General features: G+C 41.0%; 1 protein-coding gene across 11 annotated transcripts in view; it reads left to right on the top strand.

Annotated features, from left to right (window-relative positions):
* Nucleotides 1-21,690, top strand: part of znf536 (zinc finger protein 536) — a 183,642-nt gene that overhangs the window by 71,185 nt on the left and 90,767 nt on the right. For 10 of the 11 annotated variants that reach the window (XR_014203712.1, XM_082161823.1, XM_082161820.1 and 7 more), the window contains one exon: nucleotides 15,047-17,298. Coding sequence is in view for 10 of the 11 variants with exons in the window: in XM_082161823.1 (XP_082017949.1) it covers nucleotides 15,048-17,298 (2,251 nt within the window). In the remaining variant the exon portion in view is untranslated. Of the gene's footprint in view, nucleotides 1-11,107; nucleotides 11,377-15,046; nucleotides 17,299-21,690 lie in introns of those variants that run through there. The other variant, XM_082161824.1, reaches the window with a different exon arrangement.

Here is a 21,690-nt window from a genome sequence, read left to right as displayed (position 1 = left end):
GTGCTGTGAAGTGCCCCCTCGAGGAGGTGCATGCACACACGCGCATTGGAGAGTTGTTCATTTATTCCTTGCTCAGATGAGAGCAGTAATTCGTGCCTTCAGTGTTTTGTGGCTCAAACACACGATGCTCTCACATATATACAGACACACACAAGCATATTCGTCCTGTTTTCACAGTCTTTCACATACATATAAATACACTGAAACATAATTGATTTAGAGCTTGTTTAAAGAGAACACTTTTGCTTTTTTAGGCCTATAACAAAAAGATATTTAAGTCCTCATTGCTCAGCTTTTCAACTCGACACTAATGTAGACTGAAATACACACTGTCAGAAGTGCGTGTGATGCTTTAGGTGCGTATATTGTTTCTTTTTTTCAAACGCTAGAATATACAGTGACAGACCTTGATAGGTGTTTTGTTGGTAAATCGCTCTCCTTGGTTTAATGAGCTTGTTTTCTATTCCGACCCAATTGTCAGTTCGCCTCTACGTTTTCTCTGTCATTCTCTGCCTCTAATGCATTGACAAAGAGAGGCTTTTTTTCCTCCTCAAATCAACCGTTTCCTGAATCAAAGCCTGAGAACTTCAGCTGTATGCCACAGCAGCCCTCTTCTGCCACACTTCCTCTGTCTTCCTGCCTGTAGCTTGGCGGCTTCCTCCTCAGCAGGGGGAAAGGTAAATCATGTGAGGAGAAGGACTGGGGAAGGGTAGCTGACTGTGACACGTACCTGTCAGCAGGTACTCAAAATAATTGGTAAATGACTGTAGCGGGATGGAGAGGGCTCTCTCTTCCCCTCCTCCATTTGATAAATATTTGAAGTTTCCAGGCGGTCGTAGAGCGCAGCGCAGAGAGTGGGAATATCACAGACGTAACGGGGATGGGCGTATTGAAATGTGCGGGGATAGAAAGAGGGAAAAACTACAAGTATAGAGTAATACGTTTTGAAAGTTAAAAGCTAATCTACTGGGACTCGATTTTGTAACCTAGTGAAGCAGACCTGCATTTATACCTGCATTAACTCAATTACATAGAGTGTAGGCTTATATTAGATCGGCTATACGCACACACTCACATAGGCTTCAGTTGGCAGCCCTCTGCCACTCACAAACATTAAATTTGAAAAATGCATAATTCTTCAAAATTTTGAAACAATGCCATGGAAAGTTCAGTCCGATAATTACTCGGTGGACAAATGTGCTTTAACATTGGGAAATCTTCGCTCCCTGCCAATTTTAGGAGCGCCATTGGGCTCTGTTTGTCTGATAATGAACAGTATTCATTTTCATCATGTTCCTTCACCTCTCCTCAACTCTCTTTACACCATAGTCAATTAAAGCCCTCAGGGCCCTTCTGTGCATAAAGGGATATATAACTCTTTTGACATTTGGCTGCGGACATATTAGGCACACCCAGAGCACATTTAGAGCAAATTGCCTTTATAGCGCATTTAAAAGGCACTATTCCAGCCACAGCCAAAGAGGACGACTGATGATTGGTCTGAGAGCCTACCTTCATTTTACGAGATGAGGTGAGGGCATTGCACTGGCATGTCGGACAGAAGAATAAATGGGGATTTAGATCAGGTAAATGTTTTTTGTAGCTTCATTGGTTCAATATTTTGGCATCCCTCCAATCTGAAGCCAAGGCTTTTCGGGTTATGGCAGGCACAACGTTTTCGAAGATGGTTTTTCAAAGACAGCTGGGTAATGGCAGCTTTGAGACAACCAACATGAATACCAATCCTGGCCAAAGGACTTTGGATAGCAAAGGATCCCTTCGGTGTAGAGGAAGCTTGCTAGGCTAAAACGAAGGAGTGGGTATATGAGGCCATGGAGGCACGTCCGTAGCCTTTTCCGCTCTGCCGATGGTGACTAGGGGACTTAGATAGGACGTTTGGGTAATGAGGCGTGAGGAGCACGTCCTATCCTCACACGCCTAGCGAGTGCTCCTCCAGGGCTGTCTGGAGCAGACTTGCAGGGTCATGCATGGCGCTCGTTGGCATAAAACAGCTAGAGGTGTGAAACTCATCCCCTGGGCCCTTAGCCTCTCTGCCCTATAATGCTGAGTCAACTGAGCGACAGAGCAGCCTGCTCTGATCCATGGCTTTGGGTCTGAATCATTGTTCTAGCTTTGGAAAGTTTCCTGTGAACAGACGTTAACTGTTAAGGAGTAGCCATGCGGTGCTGTTGAGTCAATTGGCTTGAGTTACAACATGTTAAGGTGTTTTAATACCCTCTTTGACTATTAATAATACAACCGTCATTTTATGTGGTAGATATAGACCTGTGGTTGTAAAGTAAACTCACTTGTTTCACTGTGTCGAAGCTCAGAAATCATCCCCATTCGCCCAAAGTCAGAATTCTGGTGTCATCAGAAATAGCCCAGTCCTTCAATATTCGCCTCTGCCATCTTCTGTAACAAATAAATGTCCTGATACAGCAGCTCTCCTCAGGACATTTCCATTGACATACGAGAATCAGGGAGAAATTTTGCATCGCTTGCATTCCAAATGAGCCACAGTAAGTGTTTTATGTGGACATTATTATCCCGATATGGCTCTCAATGCATGTAAAAAGGAATGACCCCACCATCGTGATTTATTCATTCCTGTCTAGGATATATGCATAGGCTCAGAAAATCCTCGATTCTGTTCAGAATGAAAGCGGATATATAATTCATGAAAGCTAATGCATTGTTTCTGTTGCTTCATCTCGTGGCTCTTTTTCCCCCCTCTCTGCCAGCCTATTCTCTGGCAAAAGGTTGGCAATAATATCAGTATTGAAATGAGAAGTTTGAAAGACGCACCGCTTCCTTTTTATGTGTGTGTAAACTGATTTGAATCACACATTGGGGGCTTACTGAGCGGAGCTTTAAATGTTAAATGGGGGTTGAAGTCTGCCTGAACTAATTTGTAGAGCTTTGCACCATGTTGACATTTAAATGTGATAAGAATAGAAAACTGTATGCCGACCTATTTTGAAGATGCTTTCGGAATACATTCACATCAGCCGCGGTCTATAATTAATTAAAAAAAAAAGACAGGATATACCCCCTCCTCCAACCTTTTTTTTTTGCTCCAGATTTGATTATAATACAACCCTTACAAGGCACAGAACGACAGAAAAAATAAAGAGGGACTAAAATATGAGCATGGAGGGAATTAAGAGGGAAGTGGATAGCACACACCTGGGTTTGGAGGAGGGGTAGAGATTGCATCGGCTGGCTGCTGTGCTATCACATTACCACGATCCAGCCCCTGTGTTTGTGAGAGTGAGCGGGGAGGAGAGGGACCTCGCCAAATCAGCATGCAAATAACGCCACATTGTTAACTTAATCAGATGCAGGAGAGAAAATATGGAGAGAGGAAGGGAGGGAGGGAGGGAGGGAGGGAGAGAGGGAAGGAAAGATTGAGGGGAGGGGGCTGCACAAACAAGAGTCAGGGTCTTCTGAAATGGCGGAGAGTGAAAGATTAAACCTTTCTACCGATGGGGATGATGTTTGCAGGGTGCCGGTGTCAGGTCCCGCAGGGGTTAAGGGTGTGCATTTATGTGTCTGTTTCTGTTTGGGGGGGGGGGGTGTGTGTGTTAAGCAGAAGGCAGATATGACTGAGGTATCTTGTCGGAGATATATTAAGTGTTTAAGACAGGAAGAGCTCAGTGATTGGCTTGCATCATATCCAATCAAGTGACAGAGACCCGTTGGTCTGTCTGTTTTAGGCAACCCAGTGTAACAGGTGTCACATGGTTACTAGGGATATATATATATATATATATATTTTTTTTTTTTTTTATTAAATTCTGATTCAAAAGCGCTCAATTTGAATTGATTTGATTCAATTTGATTCATCTGGGTATAGTTCAGCTGCAATGTCAGTTTTGCTTACAAAAAAAAAAAAAAAAAAAAAAAAAAAAAATTTGGTCACAGCCATTGCTGTAAATTATGCAGGAAAACTTGATACTTTTTATGAAAATATAGATTAAAAAAAATAAAAACAGGACCCACACTGTGCAGTTTTTATTTATTTATTTATTATTTAACATATTATAATCAACACAGCCTAAAAAGTAAACTTTACATTTGTTTATTTTTTGTTGTTAAAAATCATTATAAAATGTCTAACTCCTACACTTAATGTATAAACTCTCATTAAAGAAAAAGTTTACAAAATATGGCTGGATTTCCCCACAGCCTCTTTTTATTATTGAAGGATGAATTTCATTAATATGTTTTGTTTCTCATACTGTCAGAACATTTATGTCCATTTTAATGTAAACAAGCCTTTTAAACACACTATAAAAACCTCCCATCTCTTCACCCAGCTGCTGTCTAGCTTCTGACAGCCAAATTGCGCATAGAGGTCACGACCTCCCCGGCAATATTCATACGGAGATCAGCGCACGAGGCGTGCTGGCGAGCAATGGTAACACATACAACATGTTAACATGGCAGCTCGAACCAGACCATAACAGATGAAGGGAGGAATATGTGTAATCCCTCCCCACCCGTTAGAACGAAAGAGCCACGTGCCTACCTCGCATCTCACGGGATCGGGAGATACCGGGAGGTCGTTTTTCACTAAAACAGCCTTGGCTTTATGAACTTATCTTCCCTTTCTCTCCGTTTGCTTACTGTGGGTCACCGTGGCAGCCCTCACCCCCCCTCAAGGTCACAGAGGGCAGGTAGGAGGATGAGAATGTGTCGAGCAGGCCAGGGGAAGAAGTACGAGGGACTGAGTGAGGAGACGTGTGGAATCCGGTTTGCTGGCCAACCCAGACCTCTCTGAAACTGTGCCTCTGTTTGTTCCCTATCAGTTAAACTCTGATGCTCAAATACCACAGGTGGAGGGCCTAAGAGTGGCAGGCTATGATTTCCAGGTCAAATGGGCTTGGCTTTGACCCTGATGTCATTTGACCCTATGCACTTGGACCACACTGTAAAACCAAATAAGTTGGCAAAACTCCTCCCCCCCAAAAAAATGAGGTAATCAGTTACGTCAAAATTTTTAAGTTAAGAAATTCAAAGTTTAAGTAAGCAGAACTGGCCGATTTTTTTTCTAGTACAGATTTTAATTGATGTTAATTTGAAATATTTGAGTAAGCTAATTCATACATTTAAATTAAAAATATTTTTAGTAGTGGAAACTAGGCTAGCTTTAACTAGCCAATTCAGTAAATGCTAACTTTCTACTTGGTAACACAATGTTTTAATATCATTAGCATAGCATATCAATTGCTGAAAGAGTAGAGCAATGTAGAACACTTTACCTGTTCTCAAACCAATCTCATTCTCCACTTGTCACCATGATGGTAACCCTCCAAAACATAAAAACATAAGAGAAAGTCTAAAGAAAAAGAATGTTCTAAATACTCTTAATAGTTCATTTGATTAAACTAATTTGTTTAATTTAAGTTCAAACCAATTAATTATTTTGAGCATTAGGGTTTACAGTATTTGTTACCTTGTTCTCAGGCTTTGATTAGTGCTACTATAGTGGATTGTTTAAATGTAGGAAACGTGATGGTTTTGCCTCTTTTTTATATAAATGCTCTAGAACACCAGTTCTCAAACTGCCTCATCACAACCAAACAAAAATCTATTACAAGATTAATGCATATTTGATATTTAAAGATTTTTAAAGTGTTTACACGTTTTGTTAAATAATATTTTGAAACATCGGAGCAATCGCAGTGCGAACAGCGCTCCGCCGCAACAGTGCTTCAGGCAACCCCGAGTTTGAGTCCCGACTCATGGTCTTTTCCTGGTCCCATGGTCCCTTCTTATATAATAATAATAATAATAATAATAATAATAATAATAATAGTTGTAGTGGGGGTCGCGAGTTATTGTCAATGTTATTTTATAGCTTGCTTGCTTAAATGTTTGAGAACCATTGCTTTAGAAAAGAACAGCTATGTAAAGGGGAAACAATTATTGTTTACAAACAGGTTTCCCGAACACTTGATGCAATTGATCAGAAACACAAATAGGCAGACCCAAAATGATCCTATTGGTTGACTCAATGTTGCTATATCATGCTGGTCATGAAGGTTAAAAAAAAACTCAACAGCAATGTTTTGATAGTGCCACAGTGTTTACACTTCAACCTACTAATGGTCTACTTATAGCTGGCTCTGCGTATTTTTATTATTTATTTATTCATTTATTCATAGCATTGAAAAAAAAAAATGCACACTTGATCTTTAAGTTCTGCTCACTGTGTTATCCTAAATGGGTCCTTGAAATATCAAGTAGAAAATATTAATTTGTATGGAAAAAATATCAGTTAAGCTATACAGGCTGAGCAATACCTGCTTATTTTTGTTGCTTTTTTGCGTTAAAAAGAAACTGTGAATGTAGCTCTTTTGTTGCATGAATCATAAACCGTTTTTATATATAAACAAAAGCCTTTGAGGTTTGACCAGCTCTGCTTTGGTCATTTAATCATAGTTGTGTGACAGCGTATCTCTCTCTCTATGTCTCTCTCTCTCTCTCTCTCTCTCTCTCTCTCTCTCTCTCTCGCTCTCGCTCGCTCGCTCTCTCTCTCTCTCTCTGATCCTGCTGGGATCTGTGGCCTCACCATTTCCGATAAAGCCTGATAAATAAACATGTGCCCTGATCTCCCTGAGGTCCTCCACCCTCTCTCCAGAGTCCACCCATTCCACACACACTTCCTCTCCTCACAATTAGCCCACAATAAAACACACTTTTCTCTTAATAAAGAGAAGCTTTTAACATACACTCACTCTCCACAGTCTTCCTCTTCTGCTTAGCAGTGATGAGCGACCATGAAGGGAAGAAACACAGCTTTAGTAGGCCTATCTCGTCTTACCATTCACAGACAAACAATAGAGCAGCAGACAAAAAAAAACCCAAATAAAACAAAGTAAAATAAGAAAATATACTTGTAACATATACAAAGACTCATGAGCATTTCCAGTCAACTCTGACTTCCTGATGGCTTTGATAAGATTAGTGGCTTTCTTAAACAGGATGTGAGAAGGCTGCTTTTTAAAAACATGCTTTATGGACAGAGAATGCTTGTATAACTATGCCTCCACGTGGGCTTTCTAACAAAAGTGAAACTTTCTCTCAGTTTAGCTTGGGAGTTTATCAAAGTGACAGAATAAAAAAGATTTAACATCAGCCATATTAAAAAGGCATGCAGCGGTTCAATATTTAAAAAGCCCATTTACCACGACAGAAGTGCTTTTTCATTCAAGAGCATATGGCTACGGTACCTGTTTATAGTCTTATCGTCGTTCTTTCTGTGTGTGTAGGGGGGAAACGGAAAGACAAAAAAAGAAGATATTTTCAAAAGACATTGAAGAATCATTCAATTAACAGCGGCATGATGTAAAATAATTACTTGACTTGCCTCCCTTAATGAGTATCTCTAATTAGCCATACATTTGTTTTGTGAAAACTCCAAACTACAGGCTGCGGTTGTGAAGAGCTGGTAAGTATGTTGAAGTAGCGGCAGATTTTTCTCTCCTGTACTGTCTGTCTTACATTAAGCGGCTTGGAGGCACGATTTGGGGCCGATGTATGCACACATGCAACATTAAACACTCAGGAACATTGAGTCACATCTCTCTCTCTTTTTCATTTTTCTCCGTTTTTTCCTCTTTTATTTTAATTAGCCATGCAACAATTAAAAGATTCACAAACTAAATTGAACCTTGTCTCCCTCTCCTCTCGACTCGATTTCAGCACCTGTCAAAACAACACCCCTTGTTGGAGTCATTATGCAAAACTCATACGCACAAAACCAGCATGTGCGAGAAGAAAACAGCAATTATTTCTGATATTCACTTATTTGGGGGTTACATTGACATTTAAGTTTTCTACAAAGGTAATCTTTTTTCGCCGCAGCTGAGAGGTAGAGAGAGTGTCGAGAGAAAACAGACTGTCACCTTCAGACAGTCAATTAATTGATTGTGATACAGCTTCATATCATATTTAGTCAGGTCATCTTTGGTGTCCTTAAAGGAAGGACTGAAAATGTTCTTTTCTTTTTTTTGTCCACACAATTAAAGGCAATATGCTTTAGTGTACAGTAGCATACCCCTTTGACTTTTTTATGGACAAAAATAGTTCAACATATATTTTGTGTTTCACAGAAAGTCGTACATGTTTGGAACGACATGAGGGTGGGTGAATGATGGTAGAATCTTCATTTTTGGCTGAACTATCTCTTTGAAAGTTCAGAGCTTGATACAACAGTGGCAGTTTTGGTGGATGGATGTAGCGCTCTTTCCTGACAATAGAGGTCTGATCTGATTTGTTTTATTTAATGATTTCTGGTTGTATCTGGCAGAATTGTCCTGCTGTCCTGAGCTGGAGGAAAGATGATGTAAGGCTTGGATGACGGCCCTTTTGCCCATCGCCACACTGTGTTCATTGTTTTTCGGCTTTTCTGTGCCGATGTGTAGTCATGCGTGATGGCTGGTTCGACCACGACTCGCTCAGCTTTACCACTGAGACACATCCCTGTGTTTCTAATGGGATTGCCAAAGGCTTAAATAATTTTTTTCTCACTTTTTTCACTTTTTAGTGACTGCCACCTCATGCACAATTGATATTTCTCCATAGTTGTGGGTAGAAACCACAAGGGAAAGGTTTAGAGATGAATTGTCACGCGTTGACCTTTAGTGCAGTATGTTTTATGCTACTTTAGCCTTCAGTGCTGGTCACTTGACTTGGTTCCTTTCTTTCTTTGTGAGTGAGGTGAACAGTGCAGTGCTTTTCTTTGTAACAATCTCAATCTTTATGCAGAGACCCCCTCTATCCCATCTCTACAATTTAACAAATGCTCAGTTATCCATCTTTTTTCCCTTCTCACAGTCTGAGATCTACAGGCAGGAGGCTTGACACGCTGTGACTACCATTGTACCTCTCTCACACACGCATACATGCACACACAGAGCACATCTGCTGGTCTTCGGGATAATGCTGCAAATGTTTAACATAAAGGGAGGCTTTGAGCTTCAGGCCGGCTCTGGATGATGATGATGATGAGGATGCAGCAGGCCAGGACAATGAACTGTGGGAATTCTTTGGTCTCCCACTGATCTTCCCTCCCCTGGCATCCCAACCAGCCTGTCAGACATACAGGATAAAAGGAGCAGCATTTTTCTCCCTGCTCATCCTTTCGTGGGCTCATACTGATCTCTAGAGATGAGCTGAAAGCTGAACTACCTGTTGAAATGTTCTCTTAAGATGCTCTCAATGACATATTGTGCGAGACACACCGACAGAGACTGAGAGCGTTTTGCGGGTTGAGCTAACAGAAGGTAGAACTGAGTAGAGAGGAAGGTGACACAAGACATGTGTATTTGTAACTGTAACAATTCGTCTGTGGTGGTGTCGCAACCCATGAACTAGGTATAATTAGGTCACTTACTGTCTTACCACAAATAAGAAAACAACCTGCATCATGCAGCGAGCTGTTTGCTGGATGAGAACGAGTTTGCCTTTCAGGCTGCATGCGTTTCTTCTGTTTGATTCAGTTTCGGTCTTGTGCTGGGAACCTTTGCTTAATGCCTCATTACAGCCACTAATAATCCAGTTCAGTCAAAGAGCATCGAGAGGAAGAAAAACAAGCCACGTTTTATTGGATTAATTAGAACTATTCTGAAGACCACCTGCAACAGACTAAACACCAGCAGAGAAGGAGAGAGAGAAGGACAGATCGGACCTCGCTGATAAGCGTGCAATGATTTTAACTATCGCTATCGGTTTATGATTTTGTTATTGTACGTTTCTGGCCATATTCCCATAACTGCGTAACATGCAGTGCCGTTTCCATCCATTAAATATGCAACATATGGCAGCCATTTTCAAACACCAAACAGTTCATTCCCTTTTGCTTTATACGGGGGCCGCTAATGATTCAGAGGAAATAAAACTGACTTTTGCACTTTCTGTAAATAATGATTGATTTATCAATAACGATGACCTCTTTCATAATTAATTAATCAGCTACTGCATAGTAATTAGTCAATGGATTTTGGTCAATAAAGCTTCATAATAACAGAGCAGCTAATGGCCTTGCGATCTATATTTTTATTTTCATTTCAACTCGCAAATACTTTGACTTCGGTTTGTTTTACTTTTCAATGGATTTTTCCCTTGAAACTACAGTTTTCTGTAAATGAACACATTCTTTACCCAACACATGGATGCAGAAGGACACCAAAATGATGTTATATAAAGACGCAAAGCCCGAAAGGGCCAGATCTGCTCGGGGTTATTTGATTTAGGGCTTGAACATGCTGTGTAATCTAGAACATTTAAGGATTAGATGGGTTTTATGTCCTCTCTGAGGTTAGCTGTACACTTAAAAACTCTTTGTTCAGAGCCCCTTCAAGGCTGAAGTTTACTTGCGTGTTAGTGAGTTTGTGTGTATTTATGTATGTTTTAAACGGAACCTTGATTCTGCCCTCCGTGTTGATTTGTGAGAGGCCACTAGAGGATCAGCTCAAGGACGTGAACGCGCACAGGTACCTCAAGTTTAATGTAATATTTTGTCGCTACAGTGGCCTTAATTTAGCCGCGTTCTCCTTGACGTCCCAAAAAAAAAGCCTGGCCCTCCAGAAAGCAATCTAAATGCCAGATAATGCAACACATATTCATGCACTTTGCAAAGCTTACTGCAGGCTTTATCAGAAACCACAATCAGTTCAAATATCTTAGAAATACCTTTGTTAAACATCAGTGCATCACACTTGCCACTTGCATTACACTTGCCACAAAGTGCACTGGTTTCTACTAGTAGATCCTGCTATATGCTTATACAGTTGTTTGACATGATGTTAAGGCAGAAATCAAACAATGTGTTCCCTGGTGTTAACAACAATGGCCCTGCTTGACAAAGCAAAGATAAGAAGAGAAGGACAGCAGTCTGATGGTGGCATTTGCACTCTCTAATTAAGATGTGGTTTGCAGAGCTTGCAAGAGTGAACAGAAAGTGATGTAAAGTGAGGTAAAGATAAGACATAAATCCGGTTGTTTTGCCATGTTGCTTGAAAGGCTCAGTATTAACCACAGACTGTAAAGCTGCATGCCACTGGGCCCTGTGTGACAGTGCACTAAAGGAAGTCTCAGTGGCTTTTCAAGAGACACGGCGGCGGTGCACGCGTTAATTAGAGCACGCTGCTGTTGTTACGCTACGTGTGACAGGTAGTATCAGGCCACTGAGACTCCATCGTTTCGTCTAGCTCCTGGCTAACCCAACTGCCCCAGCCCTAAGAAAGAGAGAGAGGAAGAGGAGGGGGGAGAGGGAGACGGGGGTCTGGGACAAGAAGCCACCACCGTGTTTGCTGTCAGGCCTACATGCTGTGGGCCACGACTCAATGGCACTGATCCAAATAGGTGAGGCATTAGCATTTCTAACAGAGGAAAGATTGGCAGTGAAACTTTGCAGGGCATCCTACAAATGCAGATAACAGAGACAAGCATCGCTGAAGAAATATTTAAAAGCAGAATGCTGAAACCTTAAATGTGCTGTAGATTTATGAAACGGGGTGTTTTAAATGTACTACTAGGTATAGTTGTAAATGAAACATCAAGTGGAAATTTGAAGAACCGAGTTGTGCGTAACATTTTTTTTAATCTTTTTTTCTTAATTAAAATAACAGTGTATGCTATTTTTGACAAAATGCCCTCCAAATGTGCTTGCTGCTCTGCAGATTTGGTTTTGGAGGCATTTTCAGATTTGCATTAAGCATGCTGATGTTTAAGAGCAGATGTATTTAGATTTTAATGACTTTGTTTCGTTTGAGATAAGGCTTTTGGCTTGGAGTTTCTGCTAATTATACTGTGGAAAATATGCACTTTACTGATAATTGTTCCGTAGTGATGCCTCCCTTAAAGTATTCCCAGTATCAAATTTATTTATTAATGTATTCATTTCTTTATTTATTTATAGATGCTCTCTAAAATATTGCAGACTGTGTGTGTTATTGTTTGCGGGTGTATGTGTGTCAGGCGTCTACGTACACATATGAATTTAATACTTTGTCTGCCTCTGCAGAAGTGAGTGTTTGTGTGTGTGTGTGTGTGTGTGTGTGTGTGTGTGACACCTCTTTAACCATATGAAATGTCCTTTTTAATCAAAAAAAAAAAAAAAAAAATGAAATGACTTGGGAGCAAGGAAGGCATATTAATGCACTTAATTTGCATATAGTAGTCAGGCGAGGCTATGTTCAAAAACAAACTGGATTCGTCAGTTCATTTCACATTGTTCCTTTGTCTATCTGCCTTTGTTATATGGTAAAGATAAAGAAGGAAATCAAATTGAAGAAAAGGGCAAGCAGTTATCTCTCCAAATGAGCAACTGCTCATCATGCCTCGCTTAAATCATAGATTTCTATTGCAGAAGGCATGCTAGCCACATTCAAAAAGGGCCTCGTCTGATATCTGCCAGGATTTGCTGCGACGTCGACAAAAGCAATTTGAACAACTCGCTACCCAAAGAAACTCCAAAGTCATGAGGCGTCGCGCTAAACCCAAACATCACCCAGCATTTTTAGGCCTTTGTCTGAAGACCGTTGCTTTAATTAGATGACCTGGCAGAGCGAACCGTCCGTGATTTATATTTGTCTTGCATTTACTCCTGTATTAGTTTTTGCTGAATATCAAAAATCCTCACAGAACTGCTTAGCCATGTATAATTTTCAGCGCACGTGCTTACACGCGTGAGTGTGTTTATAACACACCCAGTCTTTAAATACATAATACACCTACAGTGTATTGTTCACATCCAGATTCCAGCATTTTTTTCTTTTAAATTCCTCGGAGTTATAGCTCTGGACAAAAGAGGAATGGCATTCAGCAGCAGCCCACAGTGTGTTTAGCAACGACTGGAAGTGGCCTCAGTGTTTTTATTCATGTTGGAGAGATAAGACTGCAACCGACATGGCGTAGGAAGAGCAAATAGCTAAAGAACAGGCGGCCCTTATTAGAGTTCTTATGAGAGCATCAGCAAATATGTGCTCCAAGCCCACTGCCTTCAACTGCAGACTGTGTGTGTGTGTGTGTGTGTGTGTGTGTGTGTGTGTGTGTGTGTGTGTGTGTGTGTGTGCTGGTTTGATAGTCGTTGTGTATTTGTCTCCGCAAGTGCACTTTTTTCCTTTTCTTTTTTTCTTTTTTGTACCAGACCTATACAGTAGGTTCATCGTTGTCTGCATTGCTGCTGCTTGTCAACAAAAAAAACTAAAAATCAGTTGTTTGTTTCCCTGTGCAATGGGTCATGTGAAGAAAAAAAAAAAATTGCACAGGAGCTGTCATACTGCCATGAGGAAAAGTGAAATATAATGTGTCAGCAGCCCATAGACTGAAGGTGCTGAGTCATTAGGTAGTCCCTCTGTAATAAGTAAACTGGGTCAATCTGCACCATTTAAAAGGTTTATTAATGACCAAAGGGTGTGGGTTCCCCGGCCCAGAACACTTTACCCTTCCTGAGGCACTGAGTGTGTGAGAAAGACAAACCAGCATGTGTTTCCAAATAATGCATAGAAATTCTGGATGTAGTTTCCTGAATACTTGCTCTTGCCATTGTCTTTGTTTAAATGACCACAGTGCATTTATTTCACATTCATAATCATGTGTTAAAGCGCATAGCCACTGTTGCCAGGCAGCATACTAATCAGCTTAATGAGATATTATACAATATTTTGTTGACCAAAGCAAAACTCACTTTATTGTTTCTGAAGCTTGACCCTGTCAGTTGCAGGGGAATGCAGCAACATCATTATCCTTCCTTAAGATGGTGAATAGCATGCTAAATAAGCACTAGCCATCAAGATGACAACAGGCACTGCTCATGTATTGTTTTTAGTCTGACGGTTCATTGGGCCACACTGTGGCCATTTTAAATAACTGGGAAGCCTCTGATACTTTGGGAACCCTTTCAATAACGCCAACTGTTGTTTTCTTCTCATCGGAAGCCATACGAGAGTGAGAGAACAGAGAGAGGGAAAAAAGAAGGTGAACACAGAATGATTTGCATCAAACGTAATGTGCCTCTTAATGGAAAATTACGCCAAGACAAGTGTCGCAGCAGTGAGATAAGGGCTTGTGTTTACTGGAGTAACCCCTTGGTTTTAAGTGCTATTGTTAATATCATAATTGTAGTATTGCGGCAGCTTCATGACAATACCATTGCTCCGTTTCATTAAGGCGTGTAATTGGAGGGATTCTGATAGGATGGGACCAAGTAGCTTAATTATGCGGCGCCTTGCCGTGTTTACTGGGTAATTATTGCCTCCAAAATTGTGTTACTGTTTGAGAAAAAGTTCTGAGAGTTGCAGCTTCTCTCCCCAAGTGTGAGAGTACATGTAGTACTTCATAAATCAGAGGGAGATGAACTCACTCTTTTTTTTCTTCACACTTGTCACTGAAGTGCAGTCATCGTTGTTAACCATTTCCTCACACCATACTCAGACTGCTGACACACAAAGGGGTACTCAAGAATGAACTGAATTAACTGCCGTATGGTGTGATATCCTTTGCCAGACAATGCAGTATATAATCTGAGATATAAATCCACACAAAAGAATATATCTAGAGTTTTGTTTCCAAACCTACACCCATTTCAGCAAAAAAATAAAACACCTTTGTATCTGCGCTAATGCCTAAGACAGACTTGACGCTGTGATGCTATTTAACTCGGAAATATGATCTTCACCACACTATACAGTATCTCAAAATGTATAAGAGAAAAGGTCTTTATTTTTCATGAAATCTGAGAGCAGAGTGGGTGTTCTTCATGAACAGTTCTAAGACAATGGTAAAGTTAAGAGTGTGCTCAAACTGTTCTGTCCAAAGCATTGTACCTTTACTTCTATTGTTAATATTTGTTACTATTTGTTACTATTTACATGATGTTCCGCTTATCATTTTACTTTCAATTATATGTTGTGCAGTGTTTTCTGTTGGTTGTGCACAGAGATAATACAACAAGTGTATTAGTGGTGCCTTTTTTTACTGCATACCTCTGAATAGTGGACTCAATACCTGTTATGTGTCTTTTCTCCTTTAGGATGGAGGACTCTAGTTTGTGCCTTGGTGTATCCTCGGTGGTCTCGGATGCTGACACCCATCTCAGCAACGCAGTACTTAATGGCCGCTACCCAATCAGTCAGAAACTGCATCAGCTGACTGCTCAGCTGGGTCATGCCTTTCCTGAACTACAGAGTCGCCAACAGATCCCAGAGGAAAAGGCAGCCACCCCGCTGGATGAGAAAACCCACGCTGCCTTAGCTAGTCAGCCAATAAGCAGTCAGATGGCCTTACTGGCCAACCAGCTTAACCGTGACATGGATGTGGGAGCCCTGAGTGGTCTCAATGGCCGTGTTGATTTGCAACAATTTCTCAATGGGCAGAACTTAGGAATCATGTCCCAGATGAATGATATAGAAGATGATGCCCGCAAGAACCGTAAATACCCATGTCCACTATGTGGCAAGCGCTTCCGGTTCAACAGCATTCTGTCTCTTCATATGCGTACACACACTGGAGAGAAGCCCTTCAAATGCCCCTATTGTGACCACCGAGCTGCTCAAAAGGGTAACCTGAAGATTCACCTCCGCACCCATAAACTGGGAAATCTAGGTAAGGGCCGTGGTCGTGTACGTGAGGAAAACAGGCTTCTTCATGAACTAGAAGAGAGGGCCATTTTACGTGATAAGCAAATGAGGAACAGCTTGCTGCAGCCCCCTCAACCTCTTCCACCCCAATTGGGTATCCAGAGTCACAACCAGCAACAGCCTGGTTCTGCCTGTGGCCTGCTCACTCCAACCAGTATCGGGGGCTCACCTGATGGACTGACCCAACCATCTGCCTCACCTAAGCCCATAGGTACCAACCTGCAAGATGAGCAAGCCCTCAACCCAGCCCAAGGATTCCGGTGCACCTTTTGCAAGGGTAAATTCAAGAAGCGTGAGGAACTAGAGCGCCACATTCGCATTCTTCACAAGCCCTACAAGTGTACCCTATGTGAATTTGCTGCTTCCCAGGAGGAGGATCTCATCAGCCATGTGGAGAAAACCCATATTACAGCTGAATCAGCCCAGGGACAGGGTACAGGAGCTGGCAGTGGAGAGAAGCCCGCCAATGAATTTCGCTGTGAGGTTTGTAGCCAGGTCTTCAGCCAAGCTTGGTTTCTGAAAGGCCACATGCGGAAACACAAGGACTCCTTTGAACATTGCTGCCAGATCTGTGGACGTCGTTTCAAGGAGCCCTGGTTCCTGAAGAATCACATGAAGGTGCATCTAAACAAGCTTGCCATAAAGAACAAGCCCCCTGTTGGTGGAGGAGCTGATGAAGATAGGCCCTCTGTGAACAGCATGAGCAGCCTGGCTCAAGAAGCCCACGCTAACCTGTATTCACGATACATTTCTTGTCTGCAAAGTGGCTTCCTCACACCTGACAAACAAGGCCTGGCTGAACAGCAGCACCAGATGCTGGCCAAGGCTGGTATAGCTATGAAGGAGAAGGAAATGCTTGGAAAGCTCCTGAGCCCAATGGCCAGCATGGGCCACGGCTTAGGGGAAAATGAAAAGCGCTCACTCTTGGGTTGCCTGAACCTTGTGCCCCCTCTAAAGTCAAGCTGCATGGAACGCTTGCAAGCCGCAGCTAAGGTGGCAGAGATGGACCCCCTGAACAGCTATCAAGCCTGGCAAATCATGGCGCGTGGAATGGCTATGGAACGCTCCTTCATGCCAAAAGAGCAGCATCATGGGGGGCACGGACAAGAAGATGAACTTGCCAGTGCTGCTGGTATTGTTCACTTTGGGAAAGATAAGCTTGAGCACCCAACCTTAGGCTCTAGTGATGGTTCCAAGCAGAAGCAACATCCTGATCTCCTTCATGGAGTGAAGACAAGTGGAGGCATGATGTCCTTGAAAGATGAGGGTGTAAGCTTTGATAGCCACCGTGAGTTCTTGCCTCACCATGGGGGTCTGGGCCTTGGCCAAGGTCTTGAGTACAGCCTGGCTGGCCTGAAAGAGAAAGCAACTGAGTGTCCTGACTGTGGCAGAGTCTTTAGAACCTACCACCAGATGGTGGTCCACTCCCGGGTGCACAACAAGGAACGTCGAACCCTAGAGGAGAGCTCCCAGCATGGTCTGGACGAAAGGCGTGGCTCAGCTAGCGACCCTGAATCTCAGTCCATCAGCCGATCCACCACTCCAGGATCCTCCAATGTGACAGAGGAAAGTGGTGCAGGAGGTGGACACTCCCAAACAGGCAGTGTTCAGGATGACAGTCCCCACCCTTCTTCTCCATCTTCAGGTAAGAAAGTTTTAAGATGGTTTAAGAAAGCCCACAGCATTAACCCTTTCACACATAAGTTTAAAATATTCTGTCTGACCCCCCAGTGTGAGTTTTTCAAGGCGACCGTTATTTAGAATGTGTCACTTTATGGTTTCCATGATGACGCGTCATTGCTTGTCACGTGACACACCGCAGCAACAGCAGAGCTGAATGAATGATGATCTGCTTTTATGTCATTTTTCCTTTTTTATTCAAAATATTCACAAATTTGTTTGATATGGCATGAAATATCTGATATTCCGATTGTCAAATATATGCAAGTGGAAGTGTTTTGTTGTTTAAACACCTTTATAACGATCGCGTTAGTTGAGCTGTATGCGTGATGGGCGCCGCCATCTTAGTTTGTGCCGCAGAAGCAGTTCAGAGAATCGGATCTGTTGGATTTACAACACGTGAATTCATCCACTTCTCCCGAAATACATAAAAGTAAGTGGCAGGTGAACTGGGAGAAGAATAGAGTAAACTTTAAAGTTACTTAAACAATGTGTATCTGATATGAATAAAACTAATTATAATGGAAAGGATTATTATTGCCTCTTCCTTTGACATCAGTGTGTATTTTACAAACTCTAAATGTATTGTTTTTAAGTACTTATATGTCTGAAACCTAAAATAAACATTATGTGGTTGAAAACACTGAAAAGTTGTGATATATGACAGCTCTGAGCGCGCCTGTCTCTGGCTCAGCGCCAGCCAACGCACGAAAGCACATTTGAATTTAGCAGTTGATCACGTCATGCACTGACCGTTCTAATCACACCGGTGTGATCGTATGCTCCAGGGACCAGCCTAGACTGATCACACCGGTGTGATCGTACGTGCGAAAGGGTTAAGAATAATTTTAAATGCTTTAATACCATAAATACTGTACCTTAAATTTGCTTTTCAGTCTGGCGTTACAGGAACAAAATTGTGTGATGTGCACATGATTCAGTTCTGTTAAATCAATACATTTAAATAGCAATTATGTAATGGAATTTTACAAAGTAGTACAATTATAACCCTAAGAGAGCAATTTCACAGTGGGATGGAACAACTGAGAAAGAAACCTTGGGATGCCAATTGGTGAGATGGCAGTATCAAGTTATTGTCACATAGGATATGTGACAATAGGCCTTTAAAGCTTAGATATTAGTCGACTTTAGCAATAGTTAGCAATAAACAGCTAATGCTGTGAAGCCACCAATGAAACCAATGAAAGGGAAGTGAATGCATTTGTGCTTTTGCAGTTATTTCAGTTAATAGAAAATGGGTGATTGTGATTTTGATAGGCTGTGGGTAGGTGATCAAATCAGCTAGCAATGTGGCAATGCCAGCATAAATCTGAGCTGCACATTCAATGCATAAGTCTGACAATTAATGTTACTGTTCAAATATCCATCAAACACCCTTAGAATGAGTTAGTATCTTTATTTACTGTCTTCTTAAACAAATTCATTAATGAGGTTTCCGTACTTTGGCTATCCTTTGGCATCAATTAATTTATCCATTAAATATAAAGTTAACTATGAAAATAAAATCCGTATTCTATTCTCACAATAGAAAACCTATGTGGATGTACGGACATGTTACGAGTGATTAAAACATCCTGCTGCACGGGAGAGGGACAGCAAACCCGCCTCATCTGAGGAACTCTGAGCTTTTGAGATAAAATGTATGTTTAGTGGGATTAAGTGAAGCTGCAGCTAATGATTACAGAAGTTTTAAAGGTAACTTTCTCATTCCTTGGGGTGGTACACCACTGTTAAGCAGCCTGGCTGTTAATTAGGTCACGTCTATGTGATAATCAGTTAGCTTAAGCTAAACAAGACACTAATTAAAGATATACATATAAAGCAGGTCAAAAAAATGAACTTCATTTGCTGGGTAAAATGTGCTTTTAAGTCATCAAAAAAAGAAAAAAAAGTGGCTAAGCTTAAGGCTCTAAGCAACTTAATTTCAACAGCAAAGAAGAAATTGTTTATTTATTCCCAGTCCTTATCACCCTCATGTAGTGAGATGAGTTTGAACATGCAATGGGCTATGTTTATTTTAATCTAAGGAATAATAACAGACAACCCCCACCCCAATTAGGAATTAATGAAAATGAGAAGAAGATAAAACCTATTTTCTTTACAGAGACTATTAAACCTAAACACTCGTCAACAGAAAGGAGGGTATGTTACGGAAGTAATTATCTAGTGAATTTTAATGCAGGAAGTTTTCTTTCTTTAGCATCTCTCTTACTATTACTTTGAGATTTAGCTCATGGCCTTTTATAAACTATTCTCAAGCTTTTGTTAGATTGGCAGGGTATTTGGAATTAAAGTGATTAGTGTTTAATAATAAAAAAAAAATTTAAGCACTAACTGAATCATGGGACAGAGAATGAAAATACAATTTATTTATTGATTCTTTGGCACTCTCATAGCTTTTATTGTACATAAGTAGACCAGTTTTAATAAACACAAATCTGAGAAATTGGTTATGTGATGTTTTGCCAATGTCACCATTACTTAATATTTCCTCTCTCTCTCTATCTTACCATTTTACCATTTGCATGCTCTTTTGCTGTATACTCTGTAGGTCCCCATGTGGCCTAATGTTTTGTATTATTTCATCTTGTTTGAAAGACTAACACCCCAACCCCCCATTTTAACAAAACACTCAATGCCCACAGCAGTTTCACAGCATGATGCTAACGCTACCATATTTCACCGTAGGTATGGTGTTTTTGAGGTGTGGGCAGTATTACATTTGTGCGACAAACATTATTCTTTTGAATTTTTAGCTTAAAAACCCTATGTTTTTGGCAAATTCCAAACATCCTCTCACATGATTCTTGAATCTGACTTTTCTTGTGCCTCCCCCCCCCTCCACCCACCCCCAAGTGATTGGTGCACCTATAATCTGTTTACGGCATCTGAACTTTGTAGCTTGAAGCTCTGTAGCTCTGTAGGTTACATTCTTGTTTGCACAGTTTTCTAGTCTATAAATGGTTGTTTTGATGTCACTTTTTGGTTACGGTTTGTTACGATAGTCCACTTTAGACATTCTATCTATAAGTAACTTTGCAACTACATGTCTAACTCATGTATTCATTTGCAAATACATGTCAACTAACTCTTATTAGAGTAGACTGTAAGGTTAGGGTTAATAGAATGAGTTGATGTACTTTTTTAAAGTTACAAAATTACTTGTAGTAAGAATGTCTGTTGAGGGACCATCAAACTAAAGTGTTAGCAGATATTGAGCAGACAGTCTACTTGTACTCTAATGACTGGCAGTTGACATGTAGTTGCAAAGTTACTCATTGTTAGTAGAATGTAAAAGTGGACCATCAAAATAACGTTACCCACTTTTCTCATAATTTAACTAGTAAGGCTCACTAGCACAACATAACACTTTTAGTAAGTTCTGTTGTATGCATTCATTTAATGCATTGTTATTTTTGCTTTATCTAACTTTATTTATCCATCAATTTAGATATATATTTTCTTATACCTGCTCCCTCCCCATCTTTCTATTCACCCTGCGTGTGAGTTAGTGTCAAGGTAGAGTGTGATCACCAGCTGAAATCCCACATCGCTGCCCAGCTCAGTTGGAGCAGGCAGGGAGCTCTCACTGTGCAGCGGGCATAATGCCAGCCCCCCCTCTTGTCTTGAGATTGACCTTCAGGTTTCTTTGCTTGCAAGCACAGGGAGATGTGTGTTTATTGGGGAATTATTATGCCATAGTAAGTGGCAGTTTGGCAGATTCTCTGACATACTTATTTAAAAGTATGCATACACAAGGGGCTGTGCTTTCAGGCCATGGCGCAAAACATGTGCTCACCAAACCCTTACAAGCTAAAGGTGTGATGTACAGGGAAGGAAGTGTTGCGCTGTTTGTTTGCCTAACAGTGCTTTAATGTTTAATGCCGTGTTTCTTTATTAGCCCAGCATTTGTATAAGGTGGAGAAAAGTATTTCTTCTCTCATCAAGATGATTTCATTTGTATTTAATTTTTGAGTTTTGAATAGGAAGGCCTGGTTTATGTCATGGCCTGGTTTTATAGTGTATATGTATACGTGTGTGCGTGTGTGTTTTATTTTTTGGGGGGGAGGAAGGGTGTATGTTTATGTAGTATGCAACAGGATGTGGCATGTCATACCTCTGTTTTACTTTTAATATCTCGCACGTTCCTCTAACCCAAAGAGAACAGACTTCCTTTATAATGTGTCGATTTTATTTGCTTTTTTTCTTTACCCTCTCTTTAACATACGGCAGATTCATCTGCTGTCTTCTTTCAGCAAGCTCACCCAACCTCTAAACCACCTACCCACTGCAATTTTGAGTTAAACTTGAATTACAGTAATCAACAATAACATCT

Source organism: Leuciscus leuciscus (assembly GCF_965113295.1).
Source record: "Leuciscus leuciscus genome assembly, chromosome: 2".
Classification (NCBI taxonomy): Eukaryota; Metazoa; Chordata; class Actinopteri; order Cypriniformes; family Leuciscidae; genus Leuciscus; species Leuciscus leuciscus.
Note: the sequence above shows the minus strand (reverse complement) of the source record. Positions and strands in the feature narration are given on the sequence as shown.